The 12396-nt window shown below is 39.2% G+C and overlaps 1 protein-coding gene across 1 annotated transcript in view; it reads right to left on the bottom strand.

The window, feature by feature from the left end:
* Positions 1-12396, bottom strand: part of LOC137657022 (Golgi-associated PDZ and coiled-coil motif-containing protein-like) — a 90894-nt gene that overhangs the window by 21581 nt on the left and 56917 nt on the right. The window contains exons 9-12 of the mRNA XM_068391382.1: positions 7133-7261; positions 4205-4401; positions 3830-4061; positions 3516-3611 (exon numbers count right to left, since the gene is read on the bottom strand). Of these exons, the coding sequence (XP_068247483.1) occupies positions 3516-3611; positions 3830-4061; positions 4205-4401; positions 7133-7261 (654 nt within the window). The remainder of the gene's footprint in view (positions 1-3515; positions 3612-3829; positions 4062-4204; positions 4402-7132; positions 7262-12396) is intronic.

The following is a 12396-nucleotide window of genomic DNA, read 5'->3' as shown; positions in this document are numbered from 1 at the left end:
TCAAGAATGAAGAATACCTGTTTCTGATATGACCACCTACACAATAATTTGATTCATTCTTAATTTTTTGTTTGTTTCTGTAATACAGTACTGAATGGTAATACTGTACTTATATTGTATACAGTACTGTATCAAGTAGCAAAGTTCTCTATAGAACATTGTCAACTCACCACCCTACAATAGACCTCAAAATGGCAGACAGTCGAGAAGGAAAGATTTGACAAGGCAAAGTAAATCTTTGGGAAATCTTCTTTTGCTTTGAAGTATGCTATGGGTCAGTTAGTCAACTGTTTTTAGAACAGTGATTTGGTAGCGGCAGTGAGTAGTTACCAGGTAGGGCAGCAATAGTTTGCTGGTTTAGGTCATTCAGGGTTGTGTGTGTTACATAGCCTTTACAAAAGGCAGCCTGGTTGTACTGTATCAAGTTATAAAGCTTAATAGAGGAGTTTTTGTTTCTATAAATAGAAAAGGGACTGTTGTGTTTTTAGCTTAATCTTATCAGAACTTAAAATTTTAAAATCTGGACAGACTAATAGATGATTTGCCTAGTTCCTTGACTTCCTCTTGAATATAATAATAAATACTTATATTAGGGGTTACTTGTTATTGTCTTTAACCTGATATCTCATCCTTTGCAAGTCATTCTTCATTGGATTGCAAATATATTTAGTTCTCTAATTACCAAATCAATTGTAGAATATAGAGAATGAATTTTATCTTCTATGCAGTTAATTTCAGAATTAATCCATTTCCCAATCAGCCTAGAATTCCTTCAGTGTGTTTCGGAACTTCATACTTATTCTTGTATTAGAATGTTTCTATAAACTACATGTGATCTTGAGATTTTTAGTCCACCATCTTACTTGATGAATAGGAGCTAGTAATTTTCGTGTTTGTGCACCTCTCAACTTTGTCACAGTTTTAAATTCTGGCACTGGAAGAAAAGACCTTCAAGGCTAATTCAATAAGCCTGGCAATTATAATTCAGTACGTATTTTAATTTCTAACAATTTGAAAAGCTGAATCTGGGCATTAATAGTTTAGACATTTTTACCTGCTCTTCGTGTTTTCAATGTGATGAATTCTAGTGGGGAGATATCAATTTGTGAATAAAAGACTTGGAAAGAATGAGTTGATGGGATGGGAATTCTTATAAACTGCAATGCGATTAAAAAGTGATATTTCTTGTACGAGAAATCATCAGTTAGCCACAATTGATTTTTATCTCGGAAAGCAACTAGCCTTGGTTTGATCAGGTTCAAGATAATTGGTTTTTCAACTGAAGGGTATAAGGTTTAATTCCAAGTTAATATGATATAGAAATTTCATTGACATTCCCAACTACATTTTAATTTTGTTGGAAAAAGTATAATTGTTGATTCAAGATGATTTCATGTGACTTTCACCTCCAAATTAAACTTCAAGAAAAGTTAACAAGGTCCTTAGCATGAAAACCTCAATTTTTCAAATAAGCTTATTTTCATGAGATGAATTATATTTGGAAGCTATGGATGTTAATTTGCTTCTTTTCTAGGAAATTTATACATATTGTATACCTAATTACTTATGTTTTGTCAGATTCGTAATATAGTAGCACAATTTGCCTCTGTTAACATCTGACAAACTTCTCAAAATTAGGGAAATGTTTCAAGCTTCACAGCTCATTAGTGATAATAGATACAAATTCAAGTATAGGACAATTGTGTATTAATTTTATGTAATTTAGAATATTGCCTTTATTTGCTCATTACGATCAACTTGAACTACTTAATTGCTGTTATTGGAAGAGGTAGAGCCCCTCTGATTATGTACTGCGAGCAAGGGGCAGCAGTGTGATATGGAGGAAAGGTTCTGCGAATCTGGAAGTGGTCCCGATAAACAAGTATAACAATTCAGATTACAGAACTTCCTTTAGGCTTCTTCCAGCAAGAAGATTGCCTTGGAGAAAGAAATTAGCCCTTCAGTAAAGAGTGAGCATATAGATGAAAGGGTTAAATTTGCAGTGGGTAAATATAAATTTGATTGTCTTGGGGAAAGGTTTTTTTTTTTTTAATTCTAGTTCAAAGAGGCGGTTTTATTTGGTGGATATTTTATGTGAATATTCTTTCATTTTCTAATGGGGTGTTTTGACCAGGGAAAGTTGATTCCCTGGAAACACAAGAGCAGTATATATTCTAAGTACTGTATGTTTGAAAGTCAGGTTTATTCATGTGTGATTTTACGGCTTTAATCAAAAAATGGTTTCCCCGTATCCGAGATGTAAGTACTAATATCATCCCGAGTGAGCAGTTAGCATTAAGTCCTGATTAAACTGATCAGATATACACACACAACTACACATGCAATTCACACAGTCAAATTCTATGCTCAAAACAAACTTTTTAAATTAATGTTTATAAATTTAAAAGCAAGATCTCCTCTTTCCTGAAATTGTAAAACAAATATCAAATAAGATTATGAATATAAACAAGTAAATAGGTATAAAAACAAAATTATATCAATGAAAGAAAGTTAATGAAGAAAAAATTCTGAAAACTAACTTTAAATACATTATTTTTACATTGGGGCCTAACTGTAATGCTTTTGTTGAAGAATCTTCTCGCTGACAATGAAACTATATCCTAGTTCAAACCTGCCTTGGAAATAGCTCATATTTAATAATATTAAATCTGCTTTAGAAATATACTACAGCACTGTACTCTATTTTGTTGCGGTAAATTATTTTCATTACCAAGGTTTCTTATGATAAAATCATAATGTCTTATCTAAACCCGTATTGGATATTAACCAAACAATGAACATTAATCCCATTTCATAGCAATAAAGTAAGGTTATGCCCTTCCCTTCCTTCTACAATACATCCTCTTTTTAGCATTAGGCCTCACTCTCTCTTTTCAGCAAACTCCATATTCTATTTTGGTCACCTATCTATTGAAATTAAAGATGCCCATCATGTCCTTACCAATCAAATAATCTCTGCTGGGGTATCTAATCCATATATAATCCCTTTTTAGAGAGCTGCTATCCATGATGATTATTCTGACACCTCTTAGAAATTTTGATCCAATTTATAATTTTTTTTTTTTTTTTTTGCCAACATTCAGTTTGTTAGTTCCCATTAATTCAATGCCCAGACTCATCTTTTTAAGCATAAACTCAGCTTGAAGGTTTCATCTCTAAATTAGTGCATAAGAAACCCAATGGGCAAAATATTTTTTCTTCTAAATTCACATGTCATAAGCTAAACATGAGTAAAACAGAAAATTAAGCATTTAAAGGGAAAAAACAATAGATTCCTAACATATTCCCCTATTTCATTTGTTTCTAATTCCCTAACACACCATCACATTAGCAATGATATAAAGTAGTTCAAAAACGTGGAAATTTTTATGATCTAAGGTACAGAACTTCCTATTTTTTAAGGAAAACTATTTCCATATGGCAAAATTGCCCGAACACTAAAAAGTGACAGAAATGTGAAGATGTACATAAAGCAACATCATAAATAATCTTACGGATTAAAAACTACACTCAGCTTGCGTTCACTCTCTTCAGGAGGGGTACAGCTGCCTACATTCTGATCATCTTCATAATCTTCTATCGAAGGAGAGCTGTAAATAAAAACATTTTATCATCAATAGGTTATTGAAGTTTGTTATTCAATAAATACATCAAACATTGGAAATAATTAATATGTCATTAATAATCATGCAAATACAAGATTACAAAAAAGAGGAAATATATTTTCTTAATAAAACCATGTGTTTACCAAGAATATTTTTCAACGGTCTTTTAATAACAAGAATCAATTTACATATATGAAACTAACCTCAAAGATGATTCAGTGACATCAGTGATGGAGTCTATAGTTTCTCTTACTGATAAACTGATGTCACCAACATCTTGTAACTCTGTATCAGCATTCCCTGTGCTACCTTCATGAGGTTTACTTTGTGTTTCTTCAATGGCTTCAGAAGCCACAGCTACTTGAGCATTAGTGGGGAGTTTTTGTGCAAGAACATCTGCGGTACCAGACGGTCTGTGTCCTTCATCCTCACTTCCTAAAAATTTATTTTTCCATTATCCATTTCTTAAGATTAACATCTAAGATTTTACATATCTTTTTGTACACTACATTGTATGCATAAAGTACTTGCAAGAACATAACAGCTGTTTTAGAGATTGGAAAAACTTTATGACTTACCCAAACTCTCTCCCAAGTCACTGTGAAACTCCAGTCGTCCTGATGCCCCATTCAGACTTTCTTGCGAGACTGCTTCACAACTGAAACCATTACTAATTTCTGTAACACCATTTGCAGCAACATGAATATCACCATTACCATTTTGTAACAGAGTTTCTTCTCGACTTTCACTAATCACATCAACATCCAGCCGTCGTCTGAGAAAATTGTAAATTATATTACTGTATTAATTAACACAGGACAATAAAGTAAATCCTTTTGAATTACCATAGTATCAATTTCATGTACACTAACCTTCATAAATTGTAAAGCCTTTTTGATACTGAAAACAGTATACATGGTTAAGTGCTAATTACATCAAACATAACGTATCTGATGTAGAACAAATAATGCTTATAGTAGTGATAGTTAATAAAAAATAGCAAATATGTTGCCCATTTATTTTTATGAATCCCCATTCATGTTCACAGAGCTTATCTATCTGGTTAAATGCCAAAGTCTACCCTAAAAATTAAAAATTTCTTGTTTTCCTTCCATGTAATATGCCTACCCCCTAGAGAAATATTGAGTTAATCTGGTGGCTGGGTGTAATTATCTGGGCGTGTGCAACCTTTTTAGTTGTCTAACCATGTTTGCGTTCTTCAAACCGGTGTTCTACCTGTGTCAGATTTTGGTTTTCTTTTTGTGATTTTAAATTAATTGTTATATATTAATAAGAGCTGTTATAGGCATGATCATCACACAATTAACCAACACTATTGGTGTGATCATCATTCAACTAACCAACAATTTGGTGCGATCGTTGCACAATCAAGCAACGATATTTGGTGGGTGAGGCTACCAGGGGCTGGTGGTATGTTTTCCTTGGCTCTACACTGCTTGGTAAAAGTATTTGAGGGACAAAATTTATCGGAACTTCACTGCTGGGGCAACCGCTAACATTGTGAGACAACAAGGTGCAGCATTTGTATACTAAGCACTCAGTGGGTGGTGCAAGAGTTCTTGATGCTACCCATATCCTTGTAGGAATGTGATAACCTATTGGAATTACTAAGAATGTCTGTGAGAGTTGTTCAAGGTGTTTACTGAAGATAATGAAGGTCCCCTTTCTCTTTATGTCACATGGTTATGAGAAGAATTGTGATCTCAGTAATCATGGTGAGGAGTGTGATTTCCTAACTGTTCCTCTTATTATGAGATATGTCCGAACACAAAAAGAAATTAACATTAAGAAGAAGGGAATATCAAGAGAAGACTAGACTAGGTAATTACATAGGGGTAATGATGATAAAGCCACTCAAGTTATTAAGGAGCTTTGTGGGTTTGATAGCAGAGCGATTCCTGACCATTTTTGCTTATAACAAAAGTTTGACGTAAAGAATGCCAAGGTGAGAACATAGTTATACAGTCTAGAAAACAAATTAAAAAAAGCTATAATTTAAATGTGTTATGTCTGGTATAAGATACTGTGTTGTACAAGTATACCTCAGTTTACGTTGTTTCGATTCAAGTCAATTTCGATTATACACCATTTGTCATAAATAATATATGGAAAAATTAAAAAATAATTCTAAACTATTTTATTCGACTTTACGTCTGTCCGCCACAGATATTGAAGTCGTAAAATCACTAGAATGGCATTAAAACATAAATCATGTTACTGTACTGTACAATAAGAATAAAGGTGTATAAAATCATTAACATACAGTAAGTACATTCACAGTCAATGTTAATACCTGTGGTATAATCATCATGAATCTTAGAGAATGAAATATAAAAACATCTGTGACTCTGTTGTTGTTATTTTTGTTTTACAGTATTTAGCAGTCTTTAAGAGTTTAAGGTGTTTCTCACAATAGTTACAATATTTACCATTTGGTGGCGTCATCAGCGCCACTTGTGATTCTATGAAATTGAAATTCAGTTTAGTTTAAGCATACATCATTACAATCTAAAATAACATGAATTTTAAAAAGTTAATTTCCTTTATTAAAGCATTTTTGCATACTATTTTTCAAGTTTTTTCAAGATTTATATTTACTGAACTGAAATGTTTTGACATTGTTTAAGTCAAAACATCCAATTTATATAGCAAAGTTATCATAAAATTTCAAATTAATTTGAATTTTTCATTACTATACAAAACCAAGTTCTTTAATAGGAGTGTGACTTCAGCGGAGTTGGAACGGCTATTAAAAATTTTACAAAATAGTTATAACTAGAAGCTGGTGATGGGGAAACCCCAACGATCTCTCAGTCAGCTTTAATGCATGAAAGAATGGTAAATGTGATGTGAATGATCATAAAACTCCATGAGCATAGTTGTAGGAATGATTGAACACCAATGCTGAAATTAATGTAAAAGATTGCCTGGTCCTTGTGGCCACCATGTGCTCTTGCTATTAAAGCAGTCCATGACACAAGGCCACATACAAAGAATGGTTCCAGTTACCTCAATAGGCATTCCAATCCTCTTTTCCTGATTTTTTTGCCAATTGTGTTTATACATTATACCTGTAGACTACAGTACTGTATTATAAGGCAATGAAATGATGTTGAAACAAATGGTTAAAAAGGAATGCAACTGAAAACCAATTTCTTGGCACTAAATTTATTTGTCGTACTTTTACTACTGTGAATTTACATGATCGGTTTCTCAGATTTATTAAGTTTCATTATTCAGATAAAAAATCCGAGAATGATTAATGATTTATCCCAAAGATCTATTTATAAAGGCACACCATTGTCTGTTATTCCCTAGAATCTCCCATTACTAAGTGCCTAGCAAAAAGATTCTTAGAAATCTTTTAATACTGGATATATAGAGCACATAAATATAGGTGAATAAAAATTCTAAGGCAAACCCAATGAGAAAGAACAATTAAAATATTATCTGACTTGACTAGAAAAGAAATTAATGCAACAAACCTTGGAGAATCTAGTAGCATGTTGTCTGTTGAGCCACGAACGCTTTCAACTGAAGCCCGAGATAAACGACCATTGGGCATTAACTGGCTGCTTGTGAGACTTACGACATCTTCATCAAATATTTTGTACCTACAATGGAACCATTTCATATCATACAGTATATCTTTAGTGTGCAGATGTAACTTTTTTTTTTTTTTATAAATAAACAACAAGCATTCAACTAGCCATTTTCCTAAAGTAGTTTCTAATAAGCAGAAATTCCAAAAATGATAATGATAATAATGTCACTTAAGAAGAAAAGTGGTTGAGGTATAGACCGCTTTCGTCACATATTCTTCAAATATGTTAAAATGGAGTTTTTATGATAAAACAAAGTTTTATGAATAATTACCTGGCAGTTATATATATATAGCTGAGTCTCCGACTGCGGCAGAATTTAATCGAAAATCGCGGCAACCGCCTTGTGGTGGTTGTGTGGTTAGATGGTTAACCACCCTTACAGGGTGGTACTTGGAATCATTCCCGTTTTCTGTTCCTCAGATTATCTTTGCCCGACCTGTCTCCTGAGGGGAGGTGGGTGGGCTTTAAAATATATATATAACTGCCAGGTAAGTATTCATAAAACTTTGTTTTATCATAAAAACTCCATTTTTATGAATAGAACTTACCTGGCAGTTTTATATATATATAGCTGATTCACACATTTGGAGGAGGGAAACAGACAGAAAAACATAGTTGGGGAAACAACAAAAGAGTTGTAGGAGAACAAACACCTTGATTCCTTACCTGCTAAGGTAGCTGACTTCAAAGGTAACTGCCTCTAGAGTCGCTTTCCCTTAGGAGTGTTCAGCCAGGAGTAGACCTGCTACGCTGCAAACAACTCAATCGAGTCTGTCAAAGGGGTAGGACCAACAACTTGACTAGACTTCAGAAAACTACCTTCCCATATAATAAAAACCTGCAACCTTACTAAAGCTAACCACCTAACCTTGCAGAAATAGATATAAACTGTCTATCTGGACTGAGGGAACCGTACCACAAGACGAGGACCTCAGACAACCATAAAAAACACAAACCCATATACAAGTACATAAACTAAGGTTGAGTGGGGGTAGTAACTCCTTTGCCTAATACAGAAGCCGCATCTACGTATGGGCCCAAGGTATAACACTTGTCATAGTCCACTCTTACCTCTCTGAGGCAATGAGAAGCGAAGACAGAGTTGCTCCTCCAGAACGTTGCGTCCATGATCTGCCTAACTGACATATTTTCCGGTATGCCAGCGAAGCAGCAATGGCCCTTACTTCGTGAGCCCGTACTTTTAACAGGGCAAAGTTTTCTTCCTCACAAAAGAGGTGGGCTTCCCTAATAGTTTCCCTCAGGAAAAAGGACAAAGCGTTCTTTGACAGGGGTTTTTGAGGATTCTTCACCGAACACCATAAGGAGTTGGAAGCACCCCTCACGCTCTTAGTGTGGGCCAAATAAGCCTTGAGAGCCCTAACCGGGCAGAGGAGGCCTTCCTGTTCCTGACCCACTAGATTCGTGAGGTTAGGGACTTCAAAAGTCCTGGGCCAGGGTTTCGAAGGGTTCTCATTCTTGGCGAGAAAGTCGAACCTCAAGGCACAAACCGCTCCATTTAGGGTGAAGCCTACACGCTTCTCGATTGCCTGGACCTCGCTGATCCTCCTGGCAGTCGCTCGAGACAAAAGGAAGAGGGTTTTCTTAGTCACATCTCGCAGAGAAGCTTGCGAGATAGGCTCAAACTTCCTGGAGCACAAAAACTTAAGCACCACATCCAGGTTCCAAGAAGGGGGTCTTAAGTGCACCTGCTTCGTTGTCTCAAAAGACCTAATGAGGTCCTGCAAGTCCTTATTCTGAGATAACTCTAAGCCTCTATGCCTAAAGACAGTTGAGAGCATGCTCCTGTATCCCTTAATGGTAGATACAGCCAGCTTAGCATCCTGCCTGAGGTACAAAAGAAAGTCTGCAATCTGGCTTAGAGAGGTAGAGGACGAGGAAACCTTGCGCCTCCTGCACCAAGCTCTAAAGGTCTCCCACTTTGACTGGTAGACTCTTTGTGAAGAGATCCTCTTTGCCCTGGCAATAGCTTTCGCCGCTTGTGCCGAAAATCCTCGAGATCTAACGAGCTTCTCGACAGTCTGAAGGCAGTCAGATTGAGAGCGAAGGGGTTTTGGTGAAATCTCTCGAAGTGGGGTTGTCTGAGAAGATCTGGACTTGCCGGGAGTCTTCTTGGAAAGTCCATCAGCAACCCTGCCACTTCGGTGAACCATTCCCTCGCAGGCCAGAATGGAGCCACTAGGATCATTCGTCCCGAATCGAGGAGAGCGAATTTCCTGACAACCAGATTGATGATCTTGAACGGGGGAAAGGCATACATGTTCAGCCCCGTCCAATCCGTCAAGAAGGCGTCCACTGCAACAGCTTCCTCGTCCGAGACTAGGGAGCAGTAGTTGGGGATCCTCTTGTTTAGACCGGAGGCGAAAAGGTCTATTGCAGGTCTGCCCCACAACTTCCAGAGGCTCCGACAGACATGCGGGTTGAGAGTCCACTCTGTAGGAAGGACTTGTCCCCTCCTGCTGAGCATGTCTGCCCTGATGTTTCTCTGCCCTTGAACAAACCTTGTCAACAGCTGGGTCTCGTTCTCGTTCGCCCAAAGGAGAAGCTCTCTCGCAGTTGAGAACAGAGAGAGGGAGTGAGTTCCCCCTTGCTTCCTTATGTACGCGAGAGCTGTGGTGTTGTCGGAATTGATCTCCACAGTCTTTACTGACACCGAGGTTTTGAAGGCCTTGAGCCCTAACAAAATGGCCATCAATTCCTTCCTGTTGATATGCCAACTGACCTGACTCCCTTCCCAAACACCTGAGACCTCTTTGTTCCCTAGTGTTGCTCCCCAGCCTGACTCTGACGCGTCTGAGAATAACACTAAGTCGGGGTTCTTCTTGAACAAGGAGATCCCTTTTCCCAACAGAGCTGGGTCCAGCCACCACATTAAAAGATCCTTGATCTCTGTCGGAATGGGAAAAGAAAAAGTGTCCTCCCGGATCTTTCTGTTCCAAACCTTTGTGAGGAAGTGTTGCAGAGGCCTTAGGTGCAGTCTCCCCAAAGGGACAAACTGCTCCAGGGAGGATAGAGTCCCCAGCAGACTCATCCACTCCTTCGCTGAGCATTCCTGCTTCCTCAAAAAGTCTTTGACTTTGTCCAGGCACCTGGTCTGCCTCTCCTGGGAGGGAGAAGCCTGAAAAAGAACTGAATTCAGAACTATCCCCAAATAGAGAATAGTCTGATTCGGCTCGGTCTGAGACTTCCCCCAGTTGCAATGAGTCCCAGGTCCTGAGTCATCGTATAAGTCTTCATTAGGTCCTCCAGACATTTCTCTTTCGACTGTGACCGGATCAGCCAGTCGTCTAGATAGAAGGAGACCCTTATCCCCTCCTGGTGTAACCAGCCTGCCACATTCGCCATTAGTCTGGTGAAAACTTTGGGAGCTGTGCTGAGACCGAAGCAAAGTGCCCTGAACTGGAAGCACTTGCCCTGGAACACAAACCTCAGATATCTCCTCGAAGACGGATGAATGGGGACGTGAAAATAAGCGTCCTGCAGGTCGAGAGAAACCATCCAGTCTCCTGGACGAACTGCAGCCAGCACTGACTGAGTCGTCTCCATGGAGAACTTTGTTTTCTCCACGAAGGCATTCAGAGAGCTGACATCTAGGACTGGTCTCCATCCACCCGAGTTCTTGGGAACCAGAAACAGGCGATTGTAAAAGCCTAGGGAGGCGAGGTCTTGAACCGGCTCTATTGCTCCCTTGACCAACATCTGGTCGACTAGCTCCAGAAGAGCCTCTCGTTTCCCCGCGTCGGTGTACTGAGCCACTAAGGCTAGGGGAGAGTCTGAGAGAGGTGGTTTCTTTAAAAAGGGGATCTTGTAACCTTCCTTGACGACTGAGAGGGACCAGGTGTCCGCCTCTCTCCTTTTCCAAGACTGCCAAAAACGAGACAGTCTTGCCCCTACTGGTGTCTGGAGGACTTCCATCTCATTTTTTGGACCGGGGCCTAAACGCACCCCTGCTGGTCCTTGGCCCTGACTCTTGTCTTCTCCCCCTAAAATCCGCTCTCGAGGAGATCCTGCCCCGAAAGGGCTGTTGAAACTTCTTCTCCTCCTTCTTCAGAGGAGCAGGAGCAACAGGTAAGGTCTTTCTAGCCAACCGAGACAAAAGGTCCTGAGTAGCCTTCTGAGCCAGAGAAAGGGAGATATCTCTGACCAGAGCTTCAGGAAAAAGATGACGTGAAAAAGGGGCGAAAAGTAGCTCCGACTTCTGGGCAACAGTCACAGATCTAGAGGTGAAGGAGCACAAAAGGGCCCTCTTCTTTAAGACCCCTGCTGAGAAAAGGGAAGCCAATTCATTAGCTCCATCCCTTAGAGCTTTGTCCATGCAGGACATGATACTCGTCAGGTCCTTCGTGTCCTCCAGGAGTTCACACTTCCTGGCCAGAGTCCCGAGAGACCAGTCCAGGAAGCTGAAAACCTCGAAAACCCTGAAAATTCCCTTGACGAGGTGATCAAGCTCCGACATGGACCACATCACCTTGGCAGAGTTTAAAGCATGCCTTCTTGCCAAGTCCACAAGAGCCGAGAAGTCACCTTGGGAGGAGGCAGGCACTCCTAACCCCAAAGGTTCCCCTGTCTCATACCACATACCGGCCTTGGAAGTGAGCCGAGACGGTGGAAAAGAAAAGGTGGTCTTGACAGCTTGTCTCCATTCCTTCATCCAATCATCCACTTTAGCGAGAGCTTTCCTGGCCGAAATTGAAAGTTTCATTTTGATGAAGGCCGAAGACTTAGTAGCTTTCTTCCTGGTAAATTGAGACTGAGGAGAACGAGGGGCCGAAGGTAGAAATTCCTCCCCATAAAGTTCCAAAAGAGAGCGAGAAAGAACCTTGTAATCACTAGAAGAGTCGGCAGGTTTTTCTTCCTCTTACGAAATATCTTCGAGGTCCTGCTCAAGGATAACATCCCGAAGAGTTGGGCTGCCAGCAGTCTGGCAGCGAGAGCTGTTTGAATCCTGGCGCCGAGCGCCGCTAACATCCAGTCGGCGAGAAGCGGTATCGTCACGATGACAAGAAGCGGTATCGTCACGATGACGAGAGGCGGTATCGTCACAATGACGAGAAACGGAAGCGTCCGGAAGATGCAGGCTGCCTTCGCCTTGAAAATGCAGACTGCATTCATCCTGTTTCCTAAGA

This window comes from Palaemon carinicauda, chromosome 1 (genome assembly GCF_036898095.1).
Source record: "Palaemon carinicauda isolate YSFRI2023 chromosome 1, ASM3689809v2, whole genome shotgun sequence".
In the NCBI taxonomy this organism is placed as follows: Eukaryota; Metazoa; Arthropoda; class Malacostraca; order Decapoda; family Palaemonidae; genus Palaemon; species Palaemon carinicauda.
This window is presented reverse-complemented; position numbering and strand designations above follow the sequence as displayed.